Source organism: Mustela nivalis (genome assembly GCF_964662115.1).
Source record: "Mustela nivalis genome assembly, chromosome: 8".
In the NCBI taxonomy this organism is placed as follows: domain Eukaryota; kingdom Metazoa; phylum Chordata; class Mammalia; order Carnivora; family Mustelidae; genus Mustela; species Mustela nivalis.
The window spans coordinates 80,620,037-80,638,717 of record NC_139027.1 but is presented as its reverse complement, the minus strand read 5'-3'; the positions used below and the strand labels follow the sequence as shown (position 1 = coordinate 80,638,717).

The window sequence follows — 18,681 nt, the reverse complement described above, 5'->3', positions numbered from 1 at the left end:
TCTGAGTGACTGGGCACTGCCGTACAAAAATACAACATAGAATCTGGATACAGCATTGTCCAATAGAACTGTCTGTGGTGATGGAAATGGCTTATCATGTGCACTGTCCCTTATGAAAGCCACCACCCACATGACTATGAGCATTGAAATGTAGCCGGTATGATCAAAGCCTGTTCTTTTTTAAATTAAATTTATTTTTAATTTTTTAGAGAGAAAGTGTGTGTGTGCGTGCATGTTGGTGGGGGAGGGGCAGAGAGAAAGAGAGAGAATCCCAAGCAGGCTCCACAGCCAGCATGGAGCCCAATGCAGGATTTAATCTCACAACCCTGAGATCATGACCTGGGCCGAAACCAAGAGTCGGACGCTCCACCCACTGAGCTCCCATATTCACTAGTGCATGTGCAAGCTGACACAGGAGAGATAGGGAGAAGACAGACATGTCTCTTGCTGCCTCAATCTCCCTCAAAACTCCTCCTTTCCTGTATTTTTTTTAAAGATTTTATTTATTTGTCAGAAAGAGAGAGAGAGAAAGCACGCAAGCAGGCAGAGAGGCAGGCAGAGGCGGAAAGAGAGGCAGGCTCCCTGCTGAGCAAGGAGCCCGATGTGGGACTCGATCCCAGGACCCTGGGATCACGACCTGAGCCGAAGGCAGCGGCCCAACCCACTGAGCCACCCAGGCGCCCCGCCCTTTCCTGTATTTTTAAATACAATATTATACACCCTTGAATTTGTACATCCAGGTAACTCTCTGTTTTGTGCCCCCTAAAGACCAGAGGTTGACATGCATCCCCAGTGGCAGTCTTTTGCACCCATACCTCCACCTCCTATGTGCTCGATGTCCCCATGGTATTGCCAATGGGTCATCTGCCCATACCAGACACCCTGGTGGCATCCTCAGCTTCTCCCCCTTCTGCCCTCATCTTTGCATCCAAACAATATCCAAGGGATATGACACACTCCTCCCTCAAATTCTCTCAGATCTTCTCCCTTCCCTTTATTTCCATGGCTTCGACCTCCAGTCTAGAGCACCGTCATTTCTTATCTGGGGAATGAAATGACCAAACTGGTCTTCCCACAACGACTTTTGTCCCTGTCCAACGTGTTCTCCACCAGCAGCCAGAAGGATCCCTGTATCAGATGAGGTCACCACCTTGCTTAAAACAATCTATTGGCAGGGGTGCCTGGCTGGCTTGGTCCATAGTGCATGTAACTCTTGATCTCAGGGTCGTGAGTTTGAGCCCCATGTTGGGTATAGCCCTGACTTCAAAATAAAACAAAACAAAAAACAGTCTGTTGGCTGCCAAACGCTCTCAGGATGATGCCTGAACCTCCCAATTCACTTCTGAGGTTTGTACTACCCACCCCCAAATTTCTTTTTCTTCAGTTGGCCAGCTACTTCTTCCTTCTGGGTCTTCCCCAGACTGCATCCTGAGGCGAGGACATCGTGCACCTCTCCTTGTGTTTGGCTAACTCCTGTGCCGCCTCTGGGTCCCTGCTTTGAAGGTGCTGGCCCTAAGGAAGCACCCACGGAAGCCACCCTCACTGCTGGCCTCTGGCCTCTGAAGCCCCCTGCTGTACTTGTTCTGTGGCCCTGCAACTGCTGGGGAGGGGCAGGTCCACCAGACCGGAAGGTCCATTGAGGGACCAGGCCCACGTCACGGCAAGACAGAGAGAGCCCCAGAGATTGGGACTGAAAGGTGGCTCTGCCCCCATATCAACCAAAAGGTGAGGAAGCTGTGAGGGTGGCATGAGCTGCTGGTCAATCACTCAATGAATGCTCAGCGTGATGAGGTGTTTCATAACCATTCAGGAAAGCTCTCCAAGTTTTCTTGTTCGTTCACATGCTGATGTGTGTCCTCTGTCTGCCTCATCCAACGGGAGCTCCAGGACAGCAGGGGCCCCAACTGCCTTCTTCATGCCTGGGTGCCTGACACCAAATGGTGATTGGCCTTCAACAAAAATGCACTGAATAGGGGCGCCTGGGTGGCTCAGTGGGTTAAGCCGCTGCCTTTGGCTCGGGTCATGATCTCAGGGTCCTGGGATTGAGTCCTACATCGGGCTCTCTGCTCAGCAGGGAGCCTGCTTCCTCCTCTCTCTCTGCCTGCCTCTTTGCCTACTTGTGATCTCTGTCAAATAAATAAAATCTTTAAAAAAAATGCACTGACTAGCTGAAAGAAGTGGAAGCGGGCAAGCATGACAACAGGAGTAAAAATAAGGCACCCCAAGAATACGGAGCGTGGTGTAGAGGGTCCATGCATAAGGACAGAGAGGCTCCCAGGAAATGACTTCCACAGGAAGGAATCCCTGAGCAGGAGCCGAGGGACAAGATGGTGTCTGTCCGGGGTGCACCTGAGCCTGGGTGGCTCAGTTGTTAAGCGTCTGCCTTTGACTTGGGTCATGATCCCAGGGTCCTAGGATTGAGCCCTGCATCGGGCTCCCTGCTCAGCGGGAGGCCTGCTTCTCCCTCTTCCACTACCCGTGCTTGTGCTCCCTCTCTTGCTGTATCTCTTTCTGTCAAATAAATACATAAAATCTTTAAAAAAAAAGAAAAAAGAAAAAGAAAAAGATGGTGTCTGTGGGGCAGCCAGGGCATTCCAGGCAGAGGGCACAGTGCATACAGAAGTATCAGAGGGGAGGGAGGAGAGCGGTGGAGGCAGATACTGCAAAGAGAAGTGAGGCCAGAACCAAGAAGGCTGCAGAGGAGTGAGTACCTTGTCCTGAGCGCCTGGGGTGGGGGTGATGGGAACCACTGAGGGGGCAAGAGAAGGGGAGGGCAGGACCATACCTGTGCTCTCTGGCCTGAAGAAGGACAGAGCGCAGGACATCAGGCTAAAGAAGGTCAGTCTGAACAGGCACAGGGAAGGGGAGACGTGATGCATAGGAGGGAGCATGCAAACAGGTCACCCGACAACAGAATCCACCCAACGCTGACTCAGGGCCCCCCATGTGCCCGCCACTGCCTTGGGCACTGGAGGAAACCCAAGGGAGCAAGCGAGCCCCTCTACTCTTGCAGCCAGCTGTCCAGGGGCTGTGAGGAAGGAGCACACCATTTGGTGGCCGATAAAGGACAGGAGGAAGAAAAGGAGGGACGCCCAGCTTGACAGTGCCCGGGCTTGATCTCCGTAGGCAAAGTCTCTGCAAACCCCTCACGAGCCTGTGCTATCATTTTCTCCCTCCAGCTCTCTCTGAGTTCCTTCTGATGTTCTTGATTTTATTTTAAGCTCATTCCCTTTAGTTTTTTAGATGATGACTAATGCTCACAGACGACAGCAGTCTTTCTTCTTAAAGACACTGCAGATACAAGAAAATGATGACTAAGTCACTCCATGGCCTTTTCTGGGAGAGCCAGGTGGAAGCCCCCTTCCCTTGTCCTGAGTATGACAGAGAGCAGGGCTCTGGGGCTGACTGAGCTGCTTCTGTGGAAGGCGGCTGGCGGGTCACAGGGCTGTGGGGGCAGCTGGGGCTGCAGGTTCCCCACAGAATAAAGATGAACCCCGGATGGAGGCTGGTGGGAAGGATGGTGAGGATTATGAGCTAACACCCAGAAAGGGCTCAGAGCCATGCCTGGCACATAGCCAGCTCTCGCTATGTATTCACTATTATATTACTATTATGCCATTTCCCCGTGCCAACAAGCAGCACAAACACTGATAGTTAGAAAATTTAAACCCTCATGCTTACCACAGAATAAATTCTATCCGCAATTGAACTGTCCCTTGAATGAGCTGAGCTCTGTTTATTAAAATGACAGCAATTACGGAGACAAAGGAGGGCGCGTGCCATCCGCAGCCATCTTGCCCGCTGAATCACAGTGTCGGGACTATCATTTACCTGTTGGAGACAGAAGGTTTTCTACCCCAACTTACTGAAGGTCCTTGGTTGCTTTCTCAAGAATTTTTACCAAGACTACTTTCACCATGAACGCCTGTCCTTATTCCAAATCGCACCCTCTCCCAAGTTTCTTCTTGTGCCCCTTGGGAGCCTGGGGGTGATCTAGATGTGCTTCAGAACACAGCAAGGCATTGTCCTCTCACTCCAGGAACCAGCAGCACCAGTTTGGTGGCACCCAGCAGAGCTCAGTGAGCCCATCCACGGAGCTCACAGAAGCCGGCCAGCTGAGTTGGAAGGGAGCCGGGGGACGCTCTGTCCAGCAAGGACCCAAACAGACCCTGGCAGTTCTGGCTGGAGATGTGTTGGCCACAGTGAGAAGTCTTGGAGAAGGGGCAATCGTGAGACATCGTGGAGAAGCCTCACCCTGAGAAGAGGCAGGAATGGGCTCCCCGAAGCAGTCAGGGCCTCAGTCTCCGAAAGGGCCAGGAAGTTGGAGACACATCGAATAGGTTTTGGTGCACTTTCGGTAATGCATTTAGAAGCTTGTACAGGGAGTGGCTTTGACTCTAGAGTAGTGAAGAATTAATTAGGATATAAAAGGTACCAACTATAAAAAAATCTCTGTTCATGAAAAGAATCTAGAGAGAGCGAGGGGAGCCACAAGAGGAGAGAATATATTTGTAACACATAAGCCATGGTGTAAGTCCTAAAATGAAGGCTCAGTGTTAAACGCTGCCTTGTCACCTAGCAAAACTGGGAGGCCCTCGATGGGCCCAACTGAAAGTTTTCCTTCACACTCTGCCCCTATGGGAAGGCCCCCTAGCTAAACAACGCTCTTTGTCGATGGGGCCCTGCCAGCCTGCCGAATTATTCAAAGAAACTGGTCTCACCCCTGTAGGGACCAGGGGGCACCCCAACCTCTTGTTACTATGAAGCCTGCTTCTCACGGTCCCTGCGGGGGCGCTGCTCCAGGGTGTGGTCCCATGTGGCCCTGCATCCTGGTCTCCAGGTCGTGAGCTCAGGAAACTAATAAACTGTGGTCGAGCACCTGTGTCCAGCCAGACCTCCTAAGGGAGAGCAAGCAGGAGGAGATCGAAACAGTATCTGGCAGAGGACTAGTGTCGAGAACATGGAAAGAATGCCTCCAAACTACAAGGAACAAACCAGACGGTCTGGTAGAAGAATGGCAAAACCCCCGAACAAGCACTGTGTTCACAAAGGAGGAAATCCAAATAGCTAACAAGCATGTGCAAAGATGCCCACTCTCCTTAGTAACTGGGAGGAAAACAAGTTAAAACTCCATGCGAAAGACTGACAAATGCTAAGAAGCCAGCCAATCCACATGCTGTGATATGGGGCACCTAGAACTCTCGACTCTGCCGGTGGAGATGGTGCAACCATCATTAACAACGTGGTGTCACCGGGTACCCGTGAAGCTGCACCCACTATCCAATCCAGCCATCCTACGTTAAGTTCTCCACGACATGCTTGCAAATGTTCATTGGGAAACACAAGCAGCCTGTTCACAAAGGCACCTTCCAGGAGTTCCAACCTGGAACCGATGCAGAAACGCTAGCACATTCCTCCAGGGGAGAACCAGGCAGCAATGACATAAACCCATGACCACCACCAGGAAGAGTCTGAGATGGATGGATCTCACAGACAATGTGAGCAACAGGAGTCCATTTCCCAGGATTCTATTTTCCTAAAGTTAGCCAGAAGACAATACTAAATCATCGTGTTGCATGACAAATCAAAAGTGAGTAGAACTACAAAGAAAATCAAGGAAGCAATGATCATAAAAGCCAGGTAAATGGTCATCTCTGGCTGGGAGGTGGGATGGGAGAAGAACAGATGGGAGGTTCTGTGCTTCCAGACATACCCACCTGTATGTTTGCACTCACTCTATCATGGGTTTAAACACTGAAGGAATGTTTCATGCATACTTTTGTAAGCATGCTTTATAAAAATCAAAAGCATATTAAAATAGAGAAAACTGGGGCCCCTAGGTGGATCAGTCAGTTAAGCACCTGCCTTCAGCTCAGGTCATGATCCCAGGATCCTAGGATGGAGCCCACGCTGGGCTCTCTGCTCCACAGGGATCTGCTTCTCCCTCTGCCTGCTGCTCCCCATGCTTGTGCTCTCTCTCTCTCAAATAAGTAAATAAAATAAAATAAAATAAAATAAAATAAAATAAAATAAAATGTGACCTGAACTCCTTTAACCTGTGACCAGCTCCGAGCTGCATGCAGCCACACCTGCTACAGCCCTCCTAGACAGAGCTACCCACCGCTTGGGTCCTGCCCAGAGCCATCTCTGACCAGATGCCCAGGACTAGGTGTGTTCTCCTGCAGGGGAGGACAGGATGGGGAAGGAAGGGCAGAGCGACATCTCCTGGGAGGTGTTTCATGGACTTGCTGCTGTGTTGTGTGGTAAAGTCAGCCATGGGTTCTGTCTTTCTTTTCTGCGACCTCCTCTCCTTGCCGTGACCCTGACCATGGGAACCTGGCCCTTTATCCTACTTTCATCTTGTACTGCTTGCTGGAGCTTTCACTGGGAGAACCAGCATTCCATGGAAGTAGTTGTGGTTTGTAGATTTCTGTATGTTTATAATCACTTGTGCCTTAGATTATTTTCCTTCAGGGACGTGGTGCTGTCCATGCACACATTTTCTACTTTGGAGGCAATTCCCTCTCCTGCTGAGCTGTTTGCAATTGCTCCCAAAGTAGCAGCCCCATTTAAGGGCTCAGCCCCTCACTCAACAGACACTTAGGCACCTCGGGTCTATGTTCAGGCCTGGAGACAGGACCTCTGCCTTATGTACAGACAGCATGGTCCAGCTCGTTGAGCAAACATGGCACTCATTAACAAATAAAAACAGGGAAATTAGGTTCTTCAGAAACAAACAAAAGTCCCAATAGGAAATAGAGTTTATGCCTACTTTGGGTCTCATTTGGGTCTGCCTCAGCCATATTCTTTCCTAATTCCATCAGAGGCATGTTATATCTTTCCTGGAAAGTTTTCATCCCAGAAGCTCCCTTTAGCCCTTGGTCCCCCATCCACTTGCTCATCGACGATGCCCACATTGCTTCTTTGACTGCTTGTGTTAATTCTAGACACCAAAATGTGCTGGTGTCACCACCCCAGGAAAGTTTTGACTTTGTCTTAAAACCATTTCCTGCTTTGAGCCGCTTTCTTTTTTCTATCAAATTGGGAAAGAAAGCTCTAGAATATTGCATCAGAAAATTGCTATACAAAAATCTATCATGTGAGCTTTTGCCATGTCTAAGTTTCTAGTAGTAGGAAGGAGTCAGAGAGACAGTAGCCTAACGGTCTCAAAAGAAGAAAGGAATTCTTGCTGCTTTTTATCCCTCAACCTTCCTAGTCACCGACGGGCCTCCAACCCCAGGCCCTACAAGGGGCAGTGGGACCCAACCCCTGGCATGCCAGCCTCTGATACCAACAAGGGGCACGGCTGCTGGGGCCCATGGCCTCCTGCCCTGCCCACACTGTACCTCTGTTGGACATGCCTTCCTTCCCCATCCTCTCTTCCTAAGCATTGTAATTCTCCACAGCAAATGTGATGTAGCTCAAGGTCTATGCCAGGTACTATTCCAAGTGCTTTACACCCATGAATTCATGTAAGGGACTCTTAATGGTGCTTGTTACATTGTGAGTGACTCACATGGGACTTTTCAATGGCTGTGTCATCCATGGACAAGTCCTGTGCTCCTGCTGAGTAATAAGTAAGTCCAAATTGAAGTGAATTAAAACAAAAGCAGAATTCTCCCATAGAAACCCAAATTCTTGGCTTTAGGAAGACACCAGAGTAGAGTGGTAAGGAGCTTGGGCTCTGAGGGCAGTTGCTCCTGGTTTCAGCCTTGCTCTGCCCTCACTCGATTGGCCCCCTGGGATCTCCTCCTTTGTAAAGTAGGGGTGATAGAGGCATTCCTCCCAGAGGTCTCCTCTGCTCAGACAGCCAGTTACTGATTGGCACCAGGTAAGTTTCCATCCTTAATCGCTCTTGTCCTTGCTTGAGAGCAAAGATGCAAGTGAATGCTAAGCAAAAAAGGAAAAGTAGGCAGTGCTCTTGGTAAAAATCAGAAAATTAGAGTTAGAAGTAAATAGAAGTTAAATTGTCCATCCTAGGCTCACCTCCACTGGAGAGTTTAAGGGCTAACTCTATGTGTGTCTGCATGTGGGTCTATATACAGACACTCATGATTCATTATGGGTCTAACACTCATAAGCTAGACATGGGGTCATTTCTGCTCCTTCCAGAGTTAGAAAATAATTCATAAAGGTGGTCCTAAATTGCTCTGTAATTTCAAATTAGAATTCCCAACTCACTTTCTAAGTCCCCTCTGCCACATATAGCAACTGGGTCATCAGATAATTACAAGAGCATAAAGCAGAACAGTGCAAATCCTGTTTCCTCAAACAGCTCTGGGCTCTTGAATCTCATTCCTGGGTCATTAAGGAGGCTCCGTGTCATTGCTTTCAATCAGCGTCTATCATGGCCCAATCCTGTCCATTCAAGACAAAACACAAACCCCTCCCAAGAAGCACCTCATTGCTGCTTCTTTCCTCAGCCACCTCAGGTCAGCCTGAAGAAGCCAGGCTGATTGGATGAGCTGAGTTTATCACTCTTCTGGCCTTAGATAAAGCCAAGACGAACCTGAACTCTTGCCTCCTTGGGGTCAAGTGAGAATCAGTCTCTCTGATGGCCATCAGGAGGAGAGAGAAAGCCCCAACCCTAATCTACCTTGGAGATGGTGCAGGGAGTGGGCTGAAACACAAAAGTTAGAGAGACAGTGGGGGTAATGCGAAGGCATCTGCCTAGCAAGGTAAAAACTGCTTTTTTGGGCTACACCACACAGTGACCAGCAAAGGAAGAACGTGCACGGCAGCTTTGATCGGCATTATTTGCAGAAACGATATGATGGGGAGTAGCTTCCGAGGAAAAAGTGTAACCCAGCACAAGATGGCATGTTGGGCCAGTAGCAAAGCTGGGCTCCTCACCCCGAGGAAGGCGAGCTGCCCCCCAGCAGGTACAGCTAAGGGCCGTGGTCCTCAGTGATTTCCGAGATTGCCTTTGTACAGAAGCCAGGGGAAGCGGTAAACCTCCTTATCACATCTTACCCCACCGCCGATGCGCTGGGAGCGGGGAGCAGTGGTGTTAAGAGGTTTGGCAGGACTTGTGGGAAGGAGAGAGAAGAGACATTTTATCCCCACCACGATGCTCCTGGGAGAGCTGTCATTCAAAGCCATAGTCTGTAAGAATAAATAACGGGGTGGCAGGAAATGGAAGGCAGGCCAAACGCCCTTGAGGGGTTCCCAGAGGGGAACCTCCAGCAGCCAGGTGCTGCTTGGTGAGTCAGGTCCTTCCGACTGAGGATTATGAGGGTGCCAGGCAGGCTTACGCAAAGAGGAGGAGAGGAGGGAGGACAAGAGGCACAGAGGGAAGCATGTAGGGATAGAGGGAGGAAGAAGGGGAGGGAGAACATCTAAGAAGGCCTTTGTCAAGTAGCACCCAGCCTGCCTCTGAGCCTCCATCTGGAGTCCCTGGGATGGCAGAGCTTGTCCTGCTGTCCACACCTTCCTCATTCCCCAAGACTTCCCTGGTCCAACCGCATCTTCCCGGAATATTTCAATTCTCTTCCCACTGTCCCCATCACCCTTGCCATGGATCCTTTATTACCATTAAGAGCCACCACCTACTTTCCATCTCAGACATGTCCCAGGGGTCCCCAAACCATATCCCATCTCCAGCCATCTGCTATGCATTCCTCCACCAGCTCTCGGTTGACCCAGGAGGTCAGCCTTTCCCTTTGTAGGACATACATCAGTCTCTGGCCAGGCTCTAAGATCTGCTAACTGTGCCCGGACTCTCTCAGCAGCTCAGCTTCTGCGTGGTTTCTGGGGCACAGAGGGTGAGCACCTGCACCCACATCCCCCTGCTGGGTCTTGCCACCTCGAGATCCTGGTGCCTTGTTTGTTCTAGAACAGCATATTCCTGCACCTGCCCTTCCTCTAGAAGGCTCCCCTGGGGACTCTGGCCTCGGCCTTGTTGAGGACACTCCTTAACCCTTGTTATATACACGCCCCCTCTGACTCCATCACCTCCTATTTGAGATCTGAATAGTTCTCAAGGGAAGATAATAATGTGGACTGGCAAAGGCCAGCAGAGCAGAAACTTACCGGTAAATGCCCAAGGAGAGGCGTGATACTGTCAGAAACATAGAGGATGCTACCATCCGTTGTCACTGCGATGATGAAGCCATCCAGTGCCTGCAGAGAATCCAACAGTGGAAGATTCCTTAGTGATGCCTTTGTGGAGCAGAATGTCACTGAAGCAAAGGATCCCCTGTTATGACATTGACTTTGTTTTGGAGTTCTTAGAATATTTCCATGAATAACCTCACTACCCTTCTCAGCCTTGCACACAGGATGGTTTCATATGCAGAGTTCATCTAGCCCAGGCAAAGGGCTTGCAAAAGCACTAAAGGGCTCCCTGGAAAATTGGACCTCTTGAAATCCTTAAACTCGATTTAGCCATGGAAATTACGTAGGTAATTTAATGATAAGCATCCTATTGGGCTGAATCAGAAACCTCACATTTACCATTAAAAAGATGTCAGTGATATTCAATGGTTCTTAGCCCCTGACCCCCAATAGTGCTTTGAGTTCAATTTACCAGAAGATATTGGACCTAGCAGGTACATTAACAACCGTCGGTTAGGGTTGACGTCTGCCTACATTCACTGCCACGGGAGGAATGCCTCCCAATGGAACTGTTTGTAAAGAACATTCACATTCCTTCCTGAGTATCTGCTGTATGTGAGCTCGCTGCTCTAGGTGCTTCTGATAGAAAAGGAGGTAGGCTGTGAACGTTTCCTCACGGACACTTTCGCTGTTTTGTTTTTAGATTCCTTATTGGACGCTCATGATGCTTTCATAAGACACATCTGAGAGTAGATTTCAAAAATTCAGACTGTGGGGCGCCTGGGTGGCTCAGTGGGTTGGGCCTCTGCCTTCAGCTCGGGTCATGATCTCAGGGTCCTGGGATCGAGTCCCGCATTGGGCTCTCTGCTCAGCAGGGAGCCTGCTTCCTCCTCTCTCTCTCTGCCTGCCTCTCTGCCTACTCGTGATCTCTGTCTGTCAAATAAATAAATAAAATCTTAAAAAAAAATTCAGACTGTGTAATCAGAGAAAGACAATTATCATATGATCTCTCTGATATGAGGAATTTGAGAGGCAGGATAGGGGTTCTAGGGGGAAGGGAGGGAAAAATAAAACACGATGGGACTGGGGAGGAAGACAAATCACAAGAGACTCTTAATATCAGGAAACAAACTGAGGGTTCCTGGGGGCTGGAGAGGGAGGGACATGGTGGCTGTGTTATGGACACTGGGGAGGGTATATGCTACAGTGAGTGCTGTGAAGTGTGTAAGACTGATGTACCCCTGGGGCAAATAATACATTATATGTTAATAAAAATAATTTTAAAAATCCTTAAAAATTAAAATTAAAATTAAAAAAATTCAGACTGTGTCATTTAGCACTGAATAGGGTCATCCTGGCAATGGGCTATACAGGGGCACAGAATAGATGGAAAAGATTAAAACAAGCCCATCTCACCAGAAAATGAGTCTCTGAGGGAATAATATGCTCAGGCGGACAGTTACTATAAACCTATCACTTTGTACCGACTATATCTTTGAAATAGGATCATCCTCAAATATGAGAATTTTTCCGCTTTAAGAGAAAAAAAAGTCACACCGAAATATGTGCTCAGAAAGTTCTGGAAACATTTTGTATGCACTCAGCTAGTTCCTCCCAGGGTGTCACTGGAAGTCTGCCAGGCCAAAAGGGCACTGATTCGTTCAGTTTGGAGGGTGCAACTAGGTGCACTGCAACAGGAAGCGGAAATGGTCCACTAACCGCACATGAAGGGCACCGTGCCAGAACGGGAGAAAGCTCTCTTCACCAGGAAAACGAACACTAGGGTCATTTATTATTTTACATTTACATATTGCAGGATTTAAGACTGAAAAATATATTAAAACGTGTTTCTTAAGTGGACCTCATCCTTTTGGGTTCTGTCAGTAGTTTTCAACTGGGACAGTTTTGCCGCCTCTCCTACCCACCTCTGTTGGGAGACATCTAGGGATGACAACAGACGTTTTTGGTGGTCACTACTGGGGTGGGTGCTGTTGGCATCCAGTGAGTAGAGGCCAAGGATGCTTTGAAAAGTCCCACAATGCACAGGACACCCCAATAACAAAGAATGATGAGGTCCGAGGCGTCGATAGGGCCAAGGTTAAAAAATCCCCAATAAGATTTATGGGTCATGGTGAACCCAGAGGTACATCTTGGTTCCTTTTGTTTCTTTTCCTAATGGTTTTTTAGTTCTATTTGTGGCACTCTTGGAGGTGAACTTTAAGAGATGGGAGTGCTCTCGAGGATGTTGGCTGGACCTTTTTTTGAAAATGCAGGGCAGTATATTGGGAAAAGAGAAGCAGTTCAAATGATCTTCTTGTGCAAGTGGGCCCAAGCCCCTCTTGGGCTTATAAAGCATGTGGGTGTTAAAAAACTGAAGGTATTTATAGATGGGAGGTAACTTTCATCAGATAATTGGGGTCTCCCATGAAATGCACAAGAGGGGTGCTAAGTCACTGCTTGGAGCACACTTGCCAGGGTTCTAGAGGATCCCATCAGGCCCATCTGAGGGACTCAGCAGACTCATTGCAAAGTCTCAAAGTGAAAGTGACAGCGACAGCAGCTTCAGGGATGCCAAAAATGCCACCATGGCCCCAGTTTTATACCTGCCACACACCAGAAGGAAACAAAAACACACCTTTCTGCCAATTCTGCCAATTCCTGATTCAACCACTTCCTCAGGTCAGGAACAAACCTCAGCTCAACCAATCATTCCTGATTGGTTGTCCAGGGACAACCTCTGGGCTAAGAGAAAAAAATGGCTGTAGCTTTTCTTCTGAATACACTTCAGAAGAAATGCTACAAACCCGGTAGTGGCCAGCCAGCAAGAGCTGCCCCTTTGTCTGAGTCAACATGTTCGGGAGCTTGTAGCCATCCTCTCTATCCACGAACACGGTACCTGCCTGGCTGGTCTGCAGCCAAGGCACTTTTTTCTTTCAAACCCCATGACCAGGTGTGCATCCTCCCAGAGTCTGGGCTGGGGGGCTTTCCGAGAAAAGAGGGAAGGAGGAGGAAGTCATATCAAGAGGGCACCGGCGGCTCAGCACCTTGGGGGCTGATGGGTTCTGTCCTGCTTTAAAACGGGATCCTCATGGTTACTAAGGCATGGCATCTGAATTCCTCACAGTCCCTGAAATGGCTCTGGAAAAGGAGAGGTTGTGTGGCTGGGAAGGGACACACACACACACACACACACACACACACACACACGAGTAAGCATTTGCCTAGTGGCAAATGGTGACAATCTCATCCTGTGGGGGCCCCGTGGGGCCCAGGCCATCCAGAAGATACTAGAAGTACTGTTACTCAGGACCAGGTCTGTGTCTCCTGAAGAGCAACAGGTCAGAACAGAAGCTTGAAACAGAGATTAATCTGAAGTAGTACTGGATGGGTTTCCCAGGCTCCTCAAAGCAGCAATTTGCCCAGAAGGCTAATCCCAGAAGGATTAACTTCAGACTTAATTCACTCATCGGGCACGATTCCTTCAGATTCGCTTCAAGGAGTCTATACTGGGAGCCAGAGGACGTGCAGAAGGAATATACATACCAATCTAAAACCTTACTTTTCTAGAAATTCTAGTCTCCTGAATCTCAGTCCTGCCTTTCAGCCCAAATATGTATCCATTTTTAACTTTTTAAAAGTCTTGTTTCCTCAGACACTTTTGATATCTTGAAACTCGGTGGGGGGAAGAAAAAGGAAGAATGTGCTACAGGCTCTTTAAAAGAGGCTGGGTTCTATAGGGTTATGCGTTTTAACTACTGTCCCTAAGAATTAAAAGATAAAACGGTTTATGTAAAGTGGCATAATGATGCATTAATTCAACATTATATTTCACAAGCTGCTCTAAATTTAACATACTTAAAATGCATTGCTTCTGGAGAAAGTTCTGTATTTTCTTTAAATATAGTTCCCATGTAGATTTAAGTATCTTTCATTTTATGCAAATGTTCATTAATGCGCTTATATTTCATAATATTTGGACATCTTCATTCTGGCATTTTCTTACTCCAGTACTTTCTGTTTTCTGCATAGTTAATCTATGTAAATTAAAGTTTACATCAGTCTTATACACGCACCTAAGATGAGATAAAGAAAGAAGCCACTTTCCAAAAACTCTGCCAGGAACCGCTGACATGTAGCCAGCATCTAACTTCCTTTCGCTGAGCTCATTTGTCTCGGTTTCCTCTTCAAGGGCCCAGACATGCCACGTCTGGAGCCTTCTCTCCCTCCACTGTCATGTCCATGCACTCCCAGCCTAATCCCCAGCTGAGACCTCAGAGCACCCCGCCACAGAGAGACTCATCCTCATCTCCGCAGAGGGGTTTCAGCCAAATGTAAACACAGGACACTGAAGAAGTCCACCGGCTCAGCTCGGCCGGATTTCCACAAATACATCCCTGTAGATGGGTGTGGGCACCTAACTTTCTGGAGGAAGAAATGTGAGCATCTTCCTCAGCCCAGAAAGGGCGTGTGCCGGGTGGGAAGGCCCAGGGTCACTTACGGTAGACACCCACATGGTGTGTTGATGTAATGTGAGCTCAAGTTAAAAGCCCAACTTTAAAAGAAGACTTTGGTTTTCAAAATGTGTTCTACTAAGGGAAACATATGATCATTGCATTCTAAAGAGGAGACTCTGAGCCACAAAGACAGTGCAGAGATGGGCTTTTTCCTCCCTCTTTCCCCTCTTACCTACCTGCACCTTTGTCCCTCCCTGGTCCCCCACTGGGTGTCCGCTGGTTGGGAGACCATGAGCGGGTTCACCCTGCACACACTCACATCCAGTTTTGGGATTCTTGCTTATACTGCCAAACTCAGTAGCCAAAAAACAAGCAATAGCATGCAGGGCTTTAAGGAGTGTCTGCTTCAAGACCTCTTTCCAGGGTCAAGAACAGTTGTTTGCTTCAGGGATGGGTCTTATCTGGAACAAGCGGCTACATTTTGATTTGCGACTACTAATTAAGCTAATTGGAAAGTGCATTTCACCTCCAACATCAGCTGGGTGAATTCTTCATTACTGAGGAATGAAGGTTTCCAGTCCTGCTGAATATCACAGATTTCCGTTTGCGCTGAGACTTCTAAAAAAAACAAAAAACAAAAAACCATAAATAAATGGTTATGTCAAAGGTATCTTGGAATTAGAATGGACAAACAAAGCACACTTATTTCTATGTAATTTTGTGTAAACCTATGTGTTGTTTAATTAAAGAAGCCAGGATAAGGAAACAGGTTATCCTGATTTCCAAGGACCAGAACTTTGGATGTAATGCGCGTAAAGGCGTCTCTTGATGTTTTCACATCCTTTTAATGAGGCTTGAGGAGAAGGAGCTACATTCTCCACCTATCAAGGCAATGGGAACAAAGACTGGGATGGTGGGACATGGTCCTAAGCTACAGCTTCATGGTCAAGGCAAAGCAGAAGACTTTAGAGATCTGACATTTTCAAAATTCCAGACACACCTTAGGCTTGTAGTGAATGACTTCCCCTGTCTCTGCAGAATGTCATGTATTTTTCAGCATTTCCCGATACTGAAGTACAATGTGTCAGACAAATACATGTTACTTAGTTGCTTTTAAAGCCAGAATTTATTCTTCTCAAACCTTTTCTGGATGGATCAATCCCTTGCTTGTTTCTGCAACTACCTTGTACTGAAGATGTTATTCACGTTTGTAAATTCAGTAGTCATTGGAATACAGAGGACCCCTTAAGTAATTGAGTTCTTTCACATTTTTGAAAGTGTATTTTGTTTTATTACTAAAATGTCTCTGATAAGATTATTACAGATAGCTCAAATGCTGTATCGGTCATATTTGTTCTTCCTTCAGTTGATCCTCCATCTTTTTAAATTTTTTTTTTAAGATTTTGTTTATTTATTTGATAGAAAGAGAGAGAGTAGTATTTAAAAACTTGGCATCTGGAGGCAGACTGCCTTGTATAGATTCCTTACCAAGCTGACAGTCTAACTTGGGTGAGTGGCCTAACATCTCTGTGCCTTGATTGTCTCACTTGTGAAATAATATTAACTTAGGTGAGCTGCTGTGAAGCTCACATGTGTTCCTATACAAGAATCCTTAGAACAATGCCTGCCTGGCTCACAGGGAGCCCTGAACAGATGCTGACCATGGTGTTCTCTGCTCTACTGCGGATTCTTGTGGAGTTCACGTCCACTTGGATTATAACTGAAGTTATTGTTTGTTTTTATTTTTGATTTAATCCAAATTTTGGTCTAACTGCTGTATTCCTCCATAAAATCTTTGATGAATTTTCTGCTTTCTTTGGAACGTAAAATCACAGAGGATGAGTGAGATCCACAGGTGATCAGGGTTGCCTTTGAGGGGGCTGTGCAAAGTAGGCCTTAGTCTTATAAAAAAGGTGAAGTAGAGATGGATGGATGCTCCTGGTGTTAGGAGGCCGCATTTCTGCTGACTGATTCTTTCCAGGTCCCAATTTGACAATTCTGTAATTCTGCAGCGGACAGAGCCCAGCATAAATGTCATACTGATGAACTTGATCCCAGCTGTCCTATTTAACAGCTGTCCTGCTTCTCAATGGCACTGACCTAGTTTGAGTAATTTGTGCAAAATATCTTAGTAATCGAACCAACCTGCTATTTCACTTAGCCAAATCATCATTTAGGAAACATAACCATTCTGATTAAATTACTGGGGCAGTCGGAATACTGCTACAACACTTTGTTCCAATCCAGCTTGATTATTCTTCCCTGACTTTTACAAAAGCAATTAACATATTCTTTACACTCCCCTGGGCAGCTTTGGAAGAAAAAAGTAGGTTTATCATTACTGTCATCTTTTTAATAGGTATATAAAATTATTAAATAATCAATGAAAGAATAGAAAGTATAATGAAACTTTCTAATGTCCTAGCTGTGCCCTCTTCCATGAAATCATCTTGTCTAGGAAAATGTTCTATGAAAGAGAAGCATCACTGTAAGCACAGAAGAATCATAATTATCTCCTCAATAACCTGACATTTCTGACTTTATTATGTTTGGTGTCATGGTTAAGGGGAAAAAAAAGAGAATTCTACTCTTCTTGTGTGTTAATATCTACTGAACCCTCTTAACCCCTGCTCCAATTTATTTATTTATTGTACCATCCACAGGTGAGCAGCAGGGTAGGGTGGTCAGTGCTAAGAGGTAAAAGGGTTTAAAGGAAAAAGGTAAAAGGGAGAGAGGGTGATTTGAGAAAGACTTAAGTTCAAGGATAGAGTCAAGTGGTAACTTCATGTTATAGAATACTATATACCAATAAAAATGAACCCAGCCACAACAATGGAAGAACAGATTAACCACATAAATATGGTGTTTATAATCTTATGATTCCATCTGAATAAGGTCCCAATAGCCCAACTCTAGTATTAGAAGTCAAAATAGAGATTACTTCTGGGGAAAGCAGAGGTAATAGGAAGGAAGGGGCATCTACTGGAGAAGCTTGTACTTACCGAGCTGTGTTTACTAATATACCATGTGATAAGTGATTCGATTGTACAGTTATTATTTGTATATTTTCTGTAAGTACTAAAAAGCTTTTAAAAAGAAAGAAATGCTGGGATAATTGAATATCAACATGCAAAAGGATGAATTTCAACTCCCTGTCTTATACCTTGTACAAAAAAATAACTCAAAATGGATCAAATACCTAAATGCTCACCCTATAGCTTATATGCTTGATACTTAATCTAGGGCTTAAAACTAAAAAAACTCTTAGAAGAGAACACAGGTGATGCAAATATTCATATGCTTAGATTAGACAATGGTTTCTTAGATAAGATACCTAAGACACACATAAACAAACACAACAAAAAAAGATAACTGGGCTTCAAACTTGGAAACATTTGTGTGTCAAAGGACATCGGTAGGGTGCCTGGGTGGCTCAGCGGGTTAAAGCCTCTGCCTTCAGTCCAGGTCATAATCCCAGGGTCCTGGGATTGAGCCCCGCATTGGGCTCTCTGCTCAGTGCAGAGCCTGCTTCTCTCTCTCTCTCTCTCTCTCTCTGCCTCTCTGCCTACTTGTGTTCTCTGTCAAATAAATAAATAAAATCTTTAAAAAAAAAAAGTGAAAGAAACTGGGGGGAAATATTTGTAAATTATATATCTCATAAGGGTCTAGTATCCAGAATATATGAAGAACACTTACAACTCAGCAACCAAAAGATAGATAATCCAATTAAACCATGGACAAAGGATTTGAATAGACATTTCTCTAAAGAAGATATATGAATGGCCAGTAAGTTCATGAAAAGCTCAACACTATTAATCTTTAGGGAAATGCAAATCAAAACCATAATGAGATAATTGCTTCATACTCCTTAGGAAGGCTATAATAAACACCACACACACACACACACACACATATCAGACAATCACAAGCGTTGGTGAGGATGTGGAGAAACTGAAACCCTTATACATGGCTTCTGGAGTATAAAAATGTCCAGCTGCTACAGAAACCAGTTTGCAGTTCCTCAAAAAGTTGAACTTGAGTTACCACTGGACTGAGCAATTCTAATTCTAGATATAAGTCCAAGAGAACTGAAAATATATAACCATGCAAAGAACCGTACATGAAGCATTATTCATACTGGTTAAAGAATAGAAACAACCCAAAAGCCATC

General features: G+C 46.3%; 1 protein-coding gene across 7 annotated transcripts in view; it reads right to left on the bottom strand.

The window, feature by feature from the left end:
* NPAS2 (neuronal PAS domain protein 2) overlaps window positions 1-18,681 on the bottom strand; it is a 152,989-nt gene that overhangs the window by 40,618 nt on the left and 93,690 nt on the right. For all 7 annotated transcript variants that reach the window (XM_082747077.1, XM_082747074.1, XM_082747076.1 and 4 more), the window contains exons 4-5: window positions 15,037-15,128; window positions 10,033-10,122 (exon numbers count right to left, since the gene is read on the bottom strand). In XM_082747077.1, the coding sequence (XP_082603203.1) occupies window positions 10,033-10,122; window positions 15,037-15,128 (182 nt within the window). The remainder of the gene's footprint in view (window positions 1-10,032; window positions 10,123-15,036; window positions 15,129-18,681) is intronic.